The sequence below is a fragment of the Mytilus galloprovincialis genome, chromosome 8 (genome assembly GCF_965363235.1).
Source record: "Mytilus galloprovincialis chromosome 8, xbMytGall1.hap1.1, whole genome shotgun sequence".
Classification (NCBI taxonomy): Eukaryota; Metazoa; Mollusca; class Bivalvia; order Mytilida; family Mytilidae; genus Mytilus; species Mytilus galloprovincialis.
Window position 1 is genome coordinate 67,518,870 of NC_134845.1, and position 18,218 is coordinate 67,537,087.

The following is an 18,218-nucleotide window of genomic DNA, read 5'->3' on the forward strand; positions in this document are numbered from 1 at the left end:
TATTACTGAAAAATTATTACACCAGGGTTTTCGATATCATTAATTAGTCAAAACATTTACTAAATTTTATCATCGGTATAAAGGTATCATTCTTAAATATAGCTCAACATGCAGACTTCTTATACCTTAGGTATTTCACATCCAATCTTTTATGGAAATATTCTTTAAAAAGCACAAAAATGTCAGTATTCACCTCAAAAACTAACAAAACCTTTGCATAGACTTATTAAGAAGGGATATAGTTACGATACTGTTGTCAGGTCATTAAAGATTGCATATTTTGGCGTTAATATTGATTCACTTATAGGGTCCTTGCATCGTGACTAAACACATTTATTTTAAAAACCAGTTGTTGGCATGACACGGGTTATGGTCTTCTCATATATGTTATGATGGTATGATACTAAACCCCTAACGGGAAGGATTGTGCCTGATATTCCTATGATGAAGACATAATCTTTCAACCAGTTTAAATGAAGTCTGGAGCTGGCATGTCAGTTAACTGCTAGTAGTCTGTTGTTATTTATGTATTATTGTCATTTTGTTTATTTTCTTTGGTTACATCTTCTGACATCAGACTCGGACTCTTGAACTGAATTGTAATGTGCGTATTGTTATGCTTTTACTTTTCTACATTTGCTAGAGGTATAGATCTCATAAACATGTTTAACCCCGCCGCATTTTTGCACCTGTCCCAAGTCAGGAGCCTGTTGCCTTTGCTAGTCTTGTATTATTTTTAATTTTGGTTTCTTGTCTACAATTTGGAGTTTAGTATGGCGTTCATTATTACTGAACTAGTATATTTATTGTATTAGGGGCCAGCTGAAGGACGCCTACGAGTGTGAGAATTTCTCGCTAGATTGAAGACCTGTTGTGACCTTCTGCTGTTTTCTGTTCTATGATCGGGTTGTTGTCTCTTTGATATATTCCCCATTTCCATTCTCAATTTTATTCGCATCGATGAATTTAATATTAACGATGTTCGGTTTTTTATCCATAAAGAATGAGACAAGTTTGTTTATATAAATACAAAAAACTATAACAAATAACTGTAGTTTATCTTCAATAATGTTTTTAATCAGATTCGATTATGGAAATAAACTTTTGTGGTAGATTCTAACATATGTATAACAAATCTTGCATTAACACATGCACACAGACACATACTGCTATATTGTTCAAGTAAAGCTATGGTTTCCGGAGCATCTCGGATAAGTCTGGTGGAAATGATTTACTGTGCCATTTAAAAACGGTTATTAAATGTTAAATGATAAAATATATGTTGAACAACCTTGAGTGATACGTACATTGTATGTTGTACAAAATGTACCGACAGATATACTTGACTAACAACACAACACAAGCAGGCAGTAAGCCTTGTTATAAAAAAGTGTTGAACTTGTTTGTACAGAGATTTCGCCAGCGATGTCATATATCATATATAAGCCTTACAAATGCGTTCCTATTGTCGTAGTCACAATCTAGTTCTCTCTTTATCGATTATCGCCAAAATGTTTACTTGTACAGCGCTACAAGACGGGAAAATCTATTGGAACAAGATATATCTACCTATGAAGGTCGTCTCAGATGAAAGAATTATTTATTTTGGGTTGCTTTTGCTGGTCAGTCTTTAGTTTTCTGTACAGCGGTGTTTTACGTTTGTTAATCTCTTGGTCTGCTTTTTTAGTTGTGCCGAAGGTGTTTTTCTCCGAGTTGTGTGTTTTTGTCCTATATGTATCTTCTACTTGTTTTTTAAGCGTAATGCAATAATGTATTATGCACATACATTAAGTAGAGGCTTTTCTTTTGGTACGACCAACAGAGAAACAACAAAAGAGTGAGCTAGCTTCTGTTGAACGATCTTATGATGTGATGCTTGCAAAAAAGGATTTGTATTCAACTATAATTTGGAACACCAAGTAAGAGCATACACTGGTGAAATCATAATGAGTGTGAAACATGACTTCTTCACAACGGTAATTGGATGAAAAAACACATGTTAAAACCGTATGTGATGCAGTTTTTGGTTATAGAAATACATAGATACAATGTAAATATACAGACGGTCATTCACATGCATGTGCAAAAAAAGTGTTTATAATCAAGAATAATACTTTAAAAATTATTTGAATTTATATGTATTAAGGGGTTAGATAAATTCCCTATTGCATAATAACATGACAACACGGATCATAGCGGTGAAACAAACAAGTGGTGCACGATAACCGTTACAATGAGTGACTCAGATTGGCTATGGACAACACCAATGTTACAGCTATAGTAATGAATAGGAGTATTACATGTATAGGACACATGTATATTTTACACGTAATTTCAATTTATATTTAGCTCAACTTGAACACACCAAATAACATACTGGCGTTAAAACTTATACAAGTTATGTACATGATGCATTCAAATAAACAATGTAACCACATTTATCATTTCTTTGACATGTGAAAAATGAACATTGACCGATTCAGATTAAGTTAGCCTCACATTAATTTAGCCTCTCAACTTGTTGATACATATTATGTTTATGTGACAGTAACTCGAAGTAATTGAAGTGGCACGTTTTCAAGTATCTGGTAAAAAAAATCAATACATATTTGAAAAACCGATGTAAATTTTAATTATCTGACACACGATTTTAAAGCCGATAAACTTCATGAACGTGTTAAACACAGATACAAAAAAAAACTTGTAGAAGTATACTGCGATACATACTTGTTTATGAGAGGCACCTAGGAGTTTGTTTATAAGATATTACAATTTACTATCTTATTTATGTATCAATTATATTATAAAAAGGATAATAACGTCATAGTAGTAGATAAGACATTTAATTTAACATCTTGAAGCGATGACGGATATCAGAAGAAAATAATCATAATTTTCATCCGATTTATGATTTATATTCTTCAACAAAACAACGACACTAGATATTTTATTGAATTGTATTTCATATTTCTCTTGAAATCATTATCATTGTTTCTTTTAGGCCTCCCCCTTCATTCCAACGCATGCCGTTGTAATGCTGATTTAGGTCGGAATATTCACACTCACTGTACCACCAACCACCATGCAAAATAGTAGCACAATTCCTTGAAGTTATATCATTATCAGAATCATATGTTGAGAATTTTTTTCCGGCAGCTTTTCCTTGATTACGTACATTTAATAAGCCATCCCCTGTAAAACATCAAGTGACAATCACAAGTGTTATAAGGAAATACAATATAGTATGCAATAGTTTATAACAATGCTTAACATTTTGTAGTTCTTACTGAGATGTAAATAATACGTTTTCTCTCTATCAAATAATAGTCTCAACAGTGAACTGATGACCTGTGGTTATAATTATAATATTACAAGCATTATTCTTTATGAAAATTGTTGGCATTTTTCTGAACTTTTAAGAGCTGCTGTGAACATTTTGTAATTACAGATGCAAAATATTACGGAGCGGTGATCAAATTGTCAGATTTCAGGGGTAAGGAGAATTATAAAAATTATTGATTTCTGTTTAATTTCTGTTTTGTTTGACACATAATTTAAGTAAGTTCAGGGAGAAACAAATTATTAATAAATACAACGTGGAGGTTTTTTTAAAAGTATTTGTCCAACGACACGACCGTAAATTTGACTTCCACTTGAAAAAGAGGGAGTGGTGGGTGCAAACAAACTTGCAATTTGTCACTAACAGACCCCTAAACGATTTCTTGTAAAGACTTTTTAACATGTAGATATCGTGGCGTTCTCTCAAAAACAAGATATTGGATATAAGGTCGTTATTCTGACCGGATATCAGACGGTCGACATTTGTCACGGTCAAAGGTACGCATCATTTTGGGTTTAGTTGCATGTCCGTAAAAGAACAACGCGATTGTGTAGGAACATAAAAATTCTAAGAATGTCATTATAATAAAAAGACACTAAAAGATCGCTCAAAGGTAGATAGAAAAAATCGCTCAAACAAATCAAATCAAAATATACTGGTATTGCGATGTAAACTAACTCCACATGATGACAAACATACTCACAAAAATAATATCTCGGGCATGAGGTCAAATGATAGCGTTTCGGACAAACTGTATCCGAGAAGTAGTTTTTTAAAAGCTACACTAGTTCATAAAGGGTCTACGTTCACCAGCTAGAACGATACCCCGCTCGTGTCGGTGCACTCGACTCCAATCTTAATTGACTATGATTGTCAGTTTCTCTATCGAAGGTCGGTGGTTTAATACCGGCACTACAAATAAAAACTGGCAGCCCCAAAATAACCTAAATGTGGTGCTTAAAAGTGGCGACAAAATACCAAAAACCAAAATTAAATCAAATAGGAGAGAGTTTAAGATTGGTCAGTCGAATACATCCAGATGTAAGTTTAAAAAATATAATTATTGTGTCCGATTACAGATGATGCTTGATCTTCTTGTCTCTGATTTTGAGACAACCACAAAGTCATCAAATTATTACCTGCTGTTCCACTGTAGCCATTTACTGTGAGTAGATATTTGTTAGCCTCATTTCCAATACTAAATGTTGAGTAATCTGCATACTTGTTGGTACTATCTACCTTCTCTAGCTGGACGCGTATTTTGTGTCGACCATTTGACGAAAGCATATAAATAAGTTCATTCCCTAGAAAAGAGAAGACCAATTTAACCTACGCGTTTACAACCTACTACTCGTCATTTCAGATGGCATCTTATTCATACAGTTTCTTATGTCCTTCTTGTATATACAATAAAGACGATTTAGAATGATTTCAACAATGAGACAACTTCCAACAAAAGGACACAGATGTAAAAAAAAAAGTAACTGTACACTGAACGCACACATCAGAGTAAGCAATAATAAAAAACCATGAGATTTTAAACAATGCAAAAGAGAAAAAACAATAAACAACAAAAAAAAAAACAGAAAGCAAAGAATGTTACACGGAAAAACATCAACACTATAATATCAACTGTAAATGTCAGCTCCATAGGGCAGAATGAATCAGATCGGCACCGGGCGTATACACACAACACAATGAAACCAACGCGAAGTCATAGTTGGCAATTTAAGATCAACTAGATCTATTTGATAGAAAGTCCCACACTTTATCTTGCTTTAATAACACATGCCAAAAAATAAATTACTTTTAAAAAATTATAAATATCACAGTGCATTTGCGTTTGTGTCTTTACAAGTTACCAATGTCTTTTAAAAAACAAATGTGTTATAAGAGAAATCCAATAATACTAGTAAGTAAATCAAAATGAATAACGAATAACGCAACATCGTATGACAACCTCTACAGGGCTAATTGTTTAAAAGATTAAAAGAGACACAAAAAGCAGCACTACGTACCATGGGATAACGTTTCATACATAAATTTTATGCCTATATATACATGTATTTACCTAACCAGTATTCACCGTGTACATTACCAAATCCATTTTTATAGCTTGTCCAATTTTTATAAAAATCAAGTGATCCGTTAAACCGTCTTTGAATGACCTGGAAACAAATATACAAGACTCAAATGCAATTCAATAGTCCGTGTACATGTACTAAAATAGATTTAAAGGATTTTTTCAAAAGAGCAGTTTCACTATTACATAATATTTCGTATTAATATTTGAAGCTTGTTAAAATCTTGTTCTATTTCATAAATCGTTTAAACCTCCATATATTCAAAGATGCAAATATATTGTCATAGGGATAACGTATAAACAAGAATAAATGTTATAATTTACATTGAGACAACTCTCCACTATGGATAAATACATGAAAATAATATTTGTACAGTGAACGTACCGTCCATCTAGTTCCGTTTTGAATAACACAGTAGACAGGCTTTGGATGCAATGCATCAGTTGGATATATTGTGAAGACGTCATTAACCTTGAAATTGATGTCACAGCATTCCTTTGCTGCAATATATGGTGTAAGTAAATGTCCGTATGCAGTGTAAAGCAATTTGTATCTTCATTCTTGTAATAATGTAATTTGGATTTATTTTAACAGACAATGTCCCCATTACTATTTTAAGATTTTTTTCCAAAGGAGACAACACTAGGTTGATTATAGTGTTTACCTGGCAGTGTATAATTGTTTTTATGTTTTTGATATAGGTCAGCTTATGTGAATTTTCATTCCGTTATCAACTTCATGTATTTAAAATCTCACGTTACCATAAATGTGTAAAGTATGCTGTTACCACAATATACAATTGTTGTATTGTCGGATCAATTCACCATGGTTTAAGTGATTCCTTTTCAAATATTATAGCCCTTTGCATGAATTTTATCAAATTGACAACAAAGTACAAACGTATTTGTATACGAATGTGCTAATAATTTAACAATTGTTTAGATCATTCTCGGAAATATACTATATTTAAAAATACGTGACATCTGGTATTTAAAGTATAATAGGATAACAGTTAAATTAACACAAGATTTGAAACCAAAAAAAAAAAACGTGAGAATTTTATGAAACTATTATTTTCCTTGAAATTTGGTGCTTTAATCAAAAGCAAAATGCATTATCTGTTTAAAAATTAAATGGTTCGGAAAAGAAAGTTAATGCATATTCCGAATAACAATATTGTTCAAGATTTCTTACGTGGTGATGTTGTACATGATGTTCCATTCCATACTTCAGTTATAGGGCAAGTACACTTATTATCAACACAAATTTGTTGTGATTTACAATCATCATTTGAAAGACATGAATGACCATAAGTGGTTTCTATACAAATAATGAATTTAAAATTAGTTAACAATACGTGTAGCATAAATTTTAAACAAATACATTCAATCATTAAAAAATGAAGACTAAAAGATTAAATCTGTAAAGTTACTTCTCCAGCTATTTTCTAAGTTTCACAGTTAAATATGTAAGTTTACTTGGCATATAATATGTTATGTATTTTAGTTAAAATGAGGAATAAGTTATTATTAAAGGTTATGTAATACATGCAAACGCATTACAAATGGTATCGTGCTATATGCGGATTCTATGATACAAAGCCGGTCGTGATCATTTGAATGCAAATTATCTCTCGATTGTTCTGTTATTTGCTGTTTCAATTAAAGAAATAACGTACTGTTTTAACTTACTTTTCTTTATAAAACTTAAAACATCAACTACGTTTACATAAATGCAGTAGATGAATCTTATTGGTGTATGCTTTAACACACACGTACATTCATCCTTTTTTCTTAGTTACTAGTGCTCGTTGATTTTGTGGATGAATGTGAACTACGAATTAAAGTATTTAACGAAATGCGCATTTTCTGTAACTTTTTCTTTCAAGGGTTGTTAACACCATGAAATAAGGTATAAATGGAAATACAGTTTTAAACTCTTATAGGTAAATTAAACTGTAGTATTTGTCAAATTGACTTTGTAGAGATATATCTTACTTGCAGTGCAGTTGTTCCCTGTCCAGTAATCAATTCTATCGCATTTACATATTCCATGAGTACAGAACAGAGTCTCTGAACACTCTGCTGATATATTGCAAGGAGCATTATGCATCTTTCCTAAAATAAATATCAGTCTTCTGATAGAACAGCCTAACAGAACATACAATTATAAATAAGTTTGCCATATAAAAAGGTAACTAAACTTTTTTGGAGACAGGCCTTGATTTTATTCATTAATGTATTTTGCTACCTTATTTTTCATGTATCAGTTTGTCCAAATTGGCTTCCTCTTCCCCAGACGGTGTACACTGTCAGTTGTCTTAACTGTGCATTTCTGACTGTTTATTTGTTTTCAACTTTTGAGTTCTCCGTATTCCTCTTATTGGTTAATATAAACACATGTTATCAAGGCATTCATCAATATTTACTTAAATATAAGAACAAGAAGCACAAGGTTATTTCGATATCTGCTCATTATCATTTCGTAGACAATCAATGAAATCTCGAAATAGAATATTGGCTCCTCTGTTTCCAATAACAAGCCTTTTTAAAAGGCTATATTTAGAAATTGATGGTACATACATAGTTTATCTTTTAAAAAAAACAAAAAGGTCTATGTTCTCGTTTTTAAAGATATAATCGATTGAAAATGTGATAGAAAAATGATTCTCTCTAGATTTTTCATACATTCAAAACAATGAAAAACAACAAGGTTGTCATATGATTTTAAAAGATAGCCATTTAAACTATATGTTATAAAAATTTTAAGAGAAAAGTATGTGTTAGTGGACACAAATTTTATTGACACTATATGTAGATACATCTAGATAATTCCGAATATATGAAAAAAAACCAAGGAAACAAGAGAAGTATTTTGGTATATTTTATTTATATCCTTCATCTTGTAAACTTCAAATCTCTTCATAAACTATAACAAACCTTTATTACGCGTTGAAAACGGTTTTATATAAGTTGTTTTTCGAGATTCTCTTTCAAATGATGTGTTAATAAATTATAACCAATTCCATTTCATTTTTTATTAATTGTATATTTACTTATTTAACCTGTTTCATGTTTGACTGCTTTTTAAATAGCTTGTGTTGTCTGAATAAACTAGTTAAGCATGTTTTATACGAATTTCAAAAAATATTCTTGAAGTGGAAATAATGTTAGAAAAATCTTACTTGAATTACACCTGAAACCATCCCAGTATTTATCTATTGGACATTTGCACGTATTTACCAAGCACAACAACGGTATTTTGCATTCATTTGAAGATGCACATACATGATTAATTCCTTTGGCTGTAAAATTTGAAACAAATATTCAAATGTATAAGTGATCTGATGTATTTCGTAATGTAAATCACTTTTTATTAAAGTTAAATTCTGCAAAGAAATTGTAAGTATTATGAATTATAATAATATACTTCGTAAATTGATTAGTTGGTATAATATCTTTAACAACTAGTATTTTTAACGTTTAATGTAGAAAATGGCAGGTCTTGCTATAACGTACGATACGGAATAAAGCATGCACCTATAATTGTCAACATCCACTTTATTTTTAGTTTGGTGGAAAGTTGTCTATTTGGAATCATACCACATCTCATTTTTATAAAAATATGTTTTCGAGATCACTATATTTCCATATTTTTATAAATGACATGTGGTCTAAATATACAAACGAGTGCATAAATCGCTCCTCTGATGTGAATCATTGTATTTATGATTAATTAATTCAAAAAAAGACATCAGAACGAAAACTAAAAAATTTGTAAAAAGAAGCGCTTTTATTGTTCTCAACCTCAATGTTGTTTCTATTTTGAGTAGAATGATTATAACCAGCTCGGAAGACCATCATTTGTTGTGATCACGCTTTTTTCTGTTTGTAGGAAACAAACACAAGATAAATCATATTACCTCGTACAAAAGTCAATATTTATGAACTTACGTAATGTGCAAGAATTTATCGACCAGTAATAGTCATTAGTCGGACATTGGCATTTACCAGATAGGCAAATCAAATTGCTCTCACACCCACTTGTTGATGTGCATGATCCGTTAACAGATGATTCTGCAACATAAATGTTGAGTGACGAAGATATTACGATAATGTTTGAACTTTAAAATAATCAGTCATACAAAATATAAATGAATCAATGAAACAAATCATTGACCCGAAAAAAAATCCTGTTAACAACGGCATTTACTTTAAAAAAAGTATCAAATTTATTTTTCTGATATATTCATGCCAGGGGCAAGTTATAATAATCGTATAGCATGGTTTCATTTTAATTTTGAACCAGAAATTAAGTTGTTCAATACATAGACTTGTAATTGCAGTAAATACAATAACTTTTCTTAACAAGTTTAACAACATGTACGCTTGAAATCGAAAAAAAAATGTACCAACAGTTCTTTAAAATTATCATGTTTTCCAATTCAAACATAGATTTGACAACAGTCTCTAGTTGAAATACATCTTGAATCTAAATGTGATTTTTTTAGCTTCGTCTCCTTGTTTTTGTATCTTTTAAATATTAATTTATTATTTTTGAATATCGATATACTGATTCGTTTTAAAGGCTCTCTAATTGATATAACATATCTCTTTTTCCAACTCTATACGTTATCAACCCGTGTAAAGTTTGCAGTATGTTTCATGAAGTATGCTATATGATGTACGCTGAAGTCAATGTGGTTGATTTCATATGATTTTGAGTTTCAAATACGATGATCACTATTAGCTACCTTAGAAAATGCTATATTGTTTGACCATGATATCATGCCTGAAGTATTGATGGCAACATGTTTTATGGAGTTTTTCTTCTTTTTTCTATTTTACTGTTTGGAACTGCAATTGGCAACGAACAGCAACTGTGATCATGGTTAAAAAATATTACTGAATGAAAACCCTTTTACATTTTAAACATTGATATATATTGTACATATAATCTATCAAAAACCTCGTTTTATCTATTTTACTTAAATTTATTTGGTATAATAAACTATTCAAGAAATCGTATTCGAAATGACTGTGGCGTTAAAAACATTATTATATCATTATTATCTTATTGTTAACAGTAGCTTTTCTGTTACACTTCAAATTTTCGATTTGTTTATAAACACAAACATTTTGTTTTGTACTTACGGTTATAGTGATTACATACAAGGTTACGATTACAGAAAGAGTTCCCTCCACAGCATGTTTCACAGAGGAGATGTCTCTCGCCCTCAGATCTTCGACCAAATATGTTAGAATAAAACCCGTTCATACAAATCTAAATATACAATCTTTCATAAATTTATGCTACGTGCACGTGTGTAGGATTTTCTAGAATGTATTGAAAATCTTGGTGGGGTTCGTGTTGTTTATTCTTTAGTTTTTCATGTGGTGTCATGTGTATTATTGTTTGTCTGTTTGCCCTTTTCATTTTTAGCCATGGCGTTGTCAGTTTGTTTTCGATTTGTGAGTTTGACTGTCCCTCTGGTATCTTTCGTCCCTCTTGTATGTTCATACTAGTATTTTTTACTTGTCAGTACCAGTCCATTGGTTAGCATGACACCAACATCTGGCAGCTCTATTTCTGGGTTTTTAATGTGACATAGGGACATGTTATTCAGATTTTGTGTACTATACAGGATGCAAGTACATAAAACATGTTTCTATCTCTGTAGAGTGTGTTTGTGTTGACATTTGCTCTTTTACCACAACCAATTACAAAAAAATCTGTGTCGATTCAGTAATTACATTATAGTTATGACAAAAATCTCAAGGAAAAGAAGAATATTATGAAATTGTCCAGCAGCCATCATACCGCCTATCGTTTAAAATGTTTTCCCTTTCATGTATCTGTTTTAAAAGAGGGAAGCAAATGTTTATCGTCAATAATATCTTAAGTATTAAAATATAAAATTTCAATACCCATGAGATAACCTCTTAATGACGTTATCAAGGAACAGCTTGATTGATAGATCCAACAGTTTTATATCATGCAAAATTACAGTTTTGTATCATGAAAATATTGAACAGTTTTATATCATTAAACTTTTACATTTTCATATAATAAAACTTTGTAAAGTTTCATATCATAAAAACTTTTTGATGATAAGAAAACCTTTCAAGTATTTTTTTTTTTAATTATTATTATTATTATTTATTATTATTTTGGTGCCAGCATTCTGTAAGTCCCTGTCCCTTGTCAGATGCTTGCAATTCAGTAGTTGTTGTGTGCTACTGTATATCATTTTTGTTTTTCGTTTATTGCTTTGTAAATACATAAAGCCGTTAGTTTTTTCTCTTCTTTGCATTGTTTTGCATCTGTAATTTTGGGGGTATTTTAAAGCTGAATATGAGTATGGGTTTTGCTAATTGGAATATGGTGATTTATAGCTGTAATAGAGGGGCAAAAGATATCAGAGGAACAGTCGAACTCATAAATCGAAAATAAACTGACAACACCATGTCTAAAACTGAAAAGGACGAACAGACAAATAATAGTACACAAGATGCAACATAGAAAACTAAAGACTGAGCAACACGAACCCAAACACAAACTAGGGTGATCTCAGGTGCTCCGGAAGGGCAAGGAGACCGAGTTCCACATGTGGCAACCGTCGTGTTGCTCATGTTATATCAAACCTGTAAATAGTAAGCTGATACGTCATGTGATCTCATGTATAAAAACTGTTTCACTAACTGTTATTCCACATCTTCTCATTTTTATATTTTACAGTTTTGTTTTAAAAAACTTACAGTTGAACTTTTACATCCGAGATCGAAATGTTCTTGATCTAGTCCTGTCAGATATTTTTGTATAAAGCAAACCTATTCGAAATAAACGAAAATTGTATTTTAGCATTTTCTACGATACTGTTATTATATGAAGTTAATAAATTTTCCAAATATGTTCAATGATTTAGTTGAGTGTTAATTTTAAACTTTAAAAGATTTACACATAATTGATGTATAAAATGTTTTATGAAATATCAAATTAATTTTCCGTATCAGTTGTTATTTAGTGGCCACCTATCAAATCAAGCTAACAACTAAACATATAGGAAAATATAAAGATTACAATTATGGATAATGTGGATAACATTATATACCTCATAATCATTACAAGTAATGGTGCTGTTGCATTTATCTATTCTTGTAACGCCACTACAGGACACACAACTCAGTCTTGGAGCTTTAAATAAGTACATGCATTTATTAAACACTAACTATGTAAGATGATCAGAGTAAATCTGTTATTATTATTATGTATCAAATTGCAAAATAAAGAACAGATGTATTCTTATCAAATTTTAAAAATTATTGTGTTTGTTATCGTAGGTTAGTATGTATCTGGATCAGGGATAGCGGTTAAAGTAAATAATGCGAAAACGGTTGCGAATTATTGAACATTAAACCAAATCTGATGTGACAGCACAAATACTTCTTCATATGTCATGTGATGTGCCAAAATGAAGTTATTCTGTATTGAAAATGATATCACATCTATTAATATGTGAAATTTCTTGTATTTTAACAAACTTCTGTAAGAAAGAAGTAGTTTTCCTTTCTTTTATATTTCACTATTTTTTTAAAACGCATTATAGCGTTCTTTCTTCCCTGACCTTTGTAGTTGTCGCTACATGTGATGACGGAGTTACAAACGTTGTCCTGGCAACAGTGATGACACACTACATGGCCATGTTCGACTATGCGTTTTCCAAATACAACTCCCGTGCTATCTTTTCGACAAAGCTGTAAAAAATATTATATAGTTATTTAAAGATGAATATGCATTTAATTATGAAAAAACATTTTACTATGGTTTCTATCGATTAGTCTATACAGAGTTAACTTTAATGAAACAATTAAGTGGTATCCGTTGATTTTCATCGTTTAATGTTCGGCTATTGTTTTAGAGTAGTCGGGTGTTGCTGTACTGTAAATTGTTAGTTGAATACCACGACATGTCAAATGAATCATAAAAGGTTCAGATTTACTATGCTTGAATGTCATGTACACCTTGCAGTATTTTCATCTTACAAAAGTCAATAAACAACTATATAATGATAATATTTTGTCACCTCTGGGTAAGAGCATCCTACATCATATTTAGTGACGTTATCTTTAGTTCTGTACTTTTGCGTAAAACAAACCTGAAAATTATAAAGAAAAACAGTAGAGGTTTAAAAATATAGTGGTGATTAAAACTCAAAATGTTCGTTTTTGCTCTCTAAATACGTGATTATCATCTTCATTCTACTAGCATTATAAAACTTTAAGGTGAAAATGAAATATTCATCAATGAGACAGCGCCCCAACAACACTTTTGTTACAAAACATTATAAATCAATTTAGGTTCTTCAAGGTTCGAAAAAAGATAATAAAAAAAGGCAACAGTAGTATACTGCTGTTCAAAATTCATCAATCAATTGAGAAAAAAAACAAATTCGTGTTACACACTAAAACTGAGGGAAACGCATCAAATATAAGAGGAGAACTATGACACAACAGAAACACAATGTAACACAGAGAGAAAAGAACTACTAGTATAATATAACAATTGTCATTTTCCTGACTTGGTACAGGACATTTTAAGAAAAAGAAATGGTGCGTTGAACCTGGTTTTGTGGCATGACAAACCTCTTGCTTTTATGGCAATGTTAAATATGACATTAAAATGACATCATTACATTACAGGACTAAAAAAAATGGGAGAACATATAGGATAGAGAAACACACGAATAATAGCTAACAAAAGGTACAAGGTTTAAGATTTAATACGCCAGAATTTGTGAACATCCAACTATCAGCTACTTATAAAATTAAGAAATGAATATAACTACATAAAAATGCGTATGATACATGTTTCCAAATCCAATGCTAAATTCTTAAATCTATGTCATATACTTAAAACAAGCTTAAAGTGTCGAACAATTTGGTACACGCTGCTCATTTATGTAGTCTTTAATGTATATCAAAATTAGACAAACAGATATGCGCAACATACAAATCATGAAGTCCAAATTTAAATGTTGTATAATACCTCGTTTTGTTCACAGGATACAACATTGTGACACTGTTCTCCCTCAGATAAACCAGTACAGGAAAGGCAAATGATTCTACATTCTGTTAAGAAACCGACACATTGTTAATCAAGTATGCATTCGACTGAAATGCAAACACACGTCTTTGTACATGTTTTATAGTATATTGAGAATATAGTACGTTCGTGTGTTTTATAAGTGTGTCCGATTCGTTCCTTTTTTTTTTAAATTGTGTAGTTTTTCTATTTCTGATTTCTGATTTGATATCATGTAAAGTAAATTTTGAAAGTTTGCTCAAATTATTTAACCTGTATTCAAATCGTATTCTCTATTGAGGAGTATACATTTTTTATGGTATATCACTTTCCCACGCTTAGTCGTAAAATGCATTTTTCTTCTCCTAGTTTCCAAACGTCTTTCCACTTACATGTAAAACAAAAACCAAAAAAGACAAATCAATAATAAATCGTCGTTTGTTGTTATGTGTACATGTAAATGTTATTAGTACATTTTTTTTTAAATATGTCTCTAAGTACATATTATTGTAATAGATAGGGAGATATAACTTACCCAACTGTGCAAAATTACAAAGTAAAACCAATAATAGTGCTGGTATACCTGATCGAAAATAAAGCACGTCATATTTGAATGGTTATTTAATGTACATGCTTTACTCATCTAAATGCAAGTATAGAAACAAGCAATTCTCAACTCTTTGGCATATCAAAAAGTAAACAAAGAATCATAAAAGTATAAGCAAATGAATAGATTAAAAAATATATTACTTAGTGCAGTAATTTTTCATGTAAAACATAGAAATTAAAACATATTCCAGGAAACCCAAGTGCAGACAAAAGCATCCCACACTTAAGTTATTGATCACATTTAGATAAATGAAAGAATTATGTAATAGCCGTTTTTCTTATCAAAATTAATACATAGAAAAGATAACCAAAACACACTTATAACATATTTTGACATATTACACATATCATGATAGTGTATATTGCTGATATCCGTGGAAGGATGTGGCTGGGATTATGTTATTAATGGTTTACCTACCATAAAAAGTACATATGGTTTTACACTAGTAATTTTGAGGCTCTTTATAGCTTATTGTTCGGTGTGAGCCAAGGCTTCGTGTTTAAGGCCGCACATTTACCTATAATGGTTGTGCTTTATAAAGAATATTTCCATAAAAAATTGGATGTAAAATACCTGAACGTATAAGATGTCTGCATGTTGAGCTATATTTATGAATGATGTACTTATACGATGATAAAATTTAGTAAATGTTTTAACTAGTTTGTGATATCGAAAACCCTGGTGTAATAATTTTTATAGTAATACATAAATTTCTCTCGTTAAAATCTAAAACATTGTTACATAAACGAGCGAATCGTACAAGTTGAGATATATAAACACCGTAAGATGGTGACAAGGAAACGTCACCATCTAAAAATGGATAATTAACGATAGGAAATGAAAAATTATCTCATTTATCATAAATTTTAGTATTGAGATTTTCGTTAGTGATAAAGATATCAAGATCGAGGAAAGGGCAGTGGTCATTGTTAATATTAGCTTTATTTAAAGTTAGTTCAACAGGATTTTTTTAGTATACATACTGAAGTCGTCATTATTGAGAGCCAAAATATCATCCAAATATCTAAAAGTATTATCAAACTTGTTTATCAGATGTTGTTTCGATGGGTCTTTGCTGATTTTTGTCATAAATTGTAACATTTTTAAGACGTTTTTAAAAATTTAAGAAATTTGTATGGAAAAAAGTAAAATCACAAAAATACTGAACTTAGAGGAAAATCAATTTCGGAAAGTCCATAATCATATGGCAAAATCAAAAAACAAAACGCATCAAAAACGAATGGACAAGAACTGTCATATTCCTGACTTGGTACAGGCATTTTCAAATGTAAAAATGGTGGATTAAACCTGGTTTTATAGCGCTAACCCTCTCACTTTGATGACAGTCTCATCAATTTCCGTTATATTTACATTGATGCGTTAACTAAACAGACACAATAAATAATATAGTCAGAATATGGGGCTCGTTAAAAGTTGCTGTTCGATGTGAGTCTAGATTCCGTGTTGCAGACCGTACATTGATCTGTAATGGTTTACTTTTATAAATTGTGACTTGGATAGAGAGTTGTCTCATTGGCACGCACACCACATCTTCGTATATATATAGACAAACAGAAAATAAGTCAGATTAAATACTTCAAATTCCAAAAGCATAACGAAAGATACCATAGGCAGACGGCAGTATTATTGACGCAACAACTGATGTTTCACCATTTTGTATACGCCTTGTAATGACAAGTGTTCAAGACATTTGAAAAAAGCAATAAAAAGAGGAGTAGATTAAACAGAAACATACATTTAGTTTAAACTCCGTCTTCTTGAGGAACAGTAGTTAAAGGAGGTATGAATAAATACATGTTTTTGAATCTAATAACTGTTCGATTCATTGTATGTTCCCGTGCCCGAGTACTTTTAACCACAGAAGATTCAAACCGTTTTTCATCCTGTAACATAGATCGTTAGATCAAAATGACAACTATAAGTATATATAGTTTGTGACATCAAATTTAAATTACCTACCAGAAGTCATGTTCACCCTTGTGTACGTAAGGATATGTATCATATATTACATGATTCACAAGTCAGATCTTTTTGAAGATAAGACATATAATGATCTATGAACTTTGTGTTCTATTATCTTCATATGAACATATTTAATCTATGAACGAATGAATGAATGCTTTAATTTATTATAGTGCAACCTGTATATATACAAAAGATAACATTACAGCCAGCAAGATAGGCTTACGATGGACTGACAAATTAAAGCTAGAATTTTTGAAAAATAGATAACACATAGGTATGGACGAATGTCTAAAGTTATTAGAAAATTCAACAGTTAAAGTAAAACAATTAGAGAATTTCTCTTCTGATACGATCACGGTTCAAGATAAAGTTCGCTATACATCTGTTGTTGTTAGATAACAGGTCATTCAAGGCAACATTTGGAGGAAGTGTATTTATGCGTAGAGGATACGCGGGATCTGGTGATATTGCAGTAAATAGTTTATTTCTCAGAACCGAGTAACGATCACAGTATACAATGAAGTGTTGCTCATTTTCAATAGATCCAGAATTGCACATTTTACATACTCGTTGTTCGATTGGAATGTTTCTATAGCGTCAACAGCAAATTTTAGCGTGCAGATCATTGCGTCCTTGTTAAATGACTTTATACGTACGGCTCGGCAAATAAATCGGTTTTTAAATGTTTATATGTCCTCAACTTTGGCATATTTTTCATTTCGTTAAACCACTTGTCTTTAAAACCAGCTAAATGTTTACTTTTTACAGAGTCTAGGACGAATCTTGTTTAGACATCGGGATCGTTGTCAGTAAGGTGTGAAAGATTGCATTTGTCCAGAAGAGTTTTTGCGCTGCTAAACCACGTGTTTTGGTAACGTCTCGACATTTCACGATCCCAAACAAACACTTTTCGGCAAATTTTGTCACCACGCATGTTCATAAGACGACACCATAAGCGGACAACGTTACACTAGTTGTGAATAAAAACTGGATGCCATCCCATGTCTGCAAATAATGCTGGAATTAGTGTTGTTTTGCCGACGCCAAGAAAAGTTCTGATAGCTCTAGATCTATAATGTAAGCGTTCGATATTGTCATATTGCTTTGCTCTTCATAC

At 31.2% G+C, this 18,218-nt stretch overlaps 1 protein-coding gene across 1 annotated transcript; it reads right to left on the reverse strand.

Moving 5' to 3' along the window:
* Positions 1-2,947: 2,947 nt before the first annotated feature.
* Positions 2,948-17,178, reverse strand: LOC143043483 (uncharacterized). Its single transcript, XM_076215764.1, has 16 exons — positions 17,096-17,178; positions 15,041-15,088; positions 14,470-14,552; positions 13,508-13,579; positions 13,049-13,178; positions 12,536-12,618; positions 12,183-12,254; positions 10,578-10,707; positions 9,378-9,500; positions 8,609-8,728; positions 7,422-7,541; positions 6,619-6,744; positions 5,809-5,924; positions 5,412-5,508; positions 4,480-4,644; positions 2,948-3,192 (listed from the first exon to the last, which is right to left on the reverse strand). Exons 1-16 carry the CDS (start codon positions 17,136-17,138, stop codon positions 2,963-2,965), a joined length of 1,758 nt encoding a protein of 585 aa, XP_076071879.1. The 5' UTR covers positions 17,139-17,178; the 3' UTR covers positions 2,948-2,962.
* Positions 17,179-18,218: the final 1,040 nt, after the last annotated feature.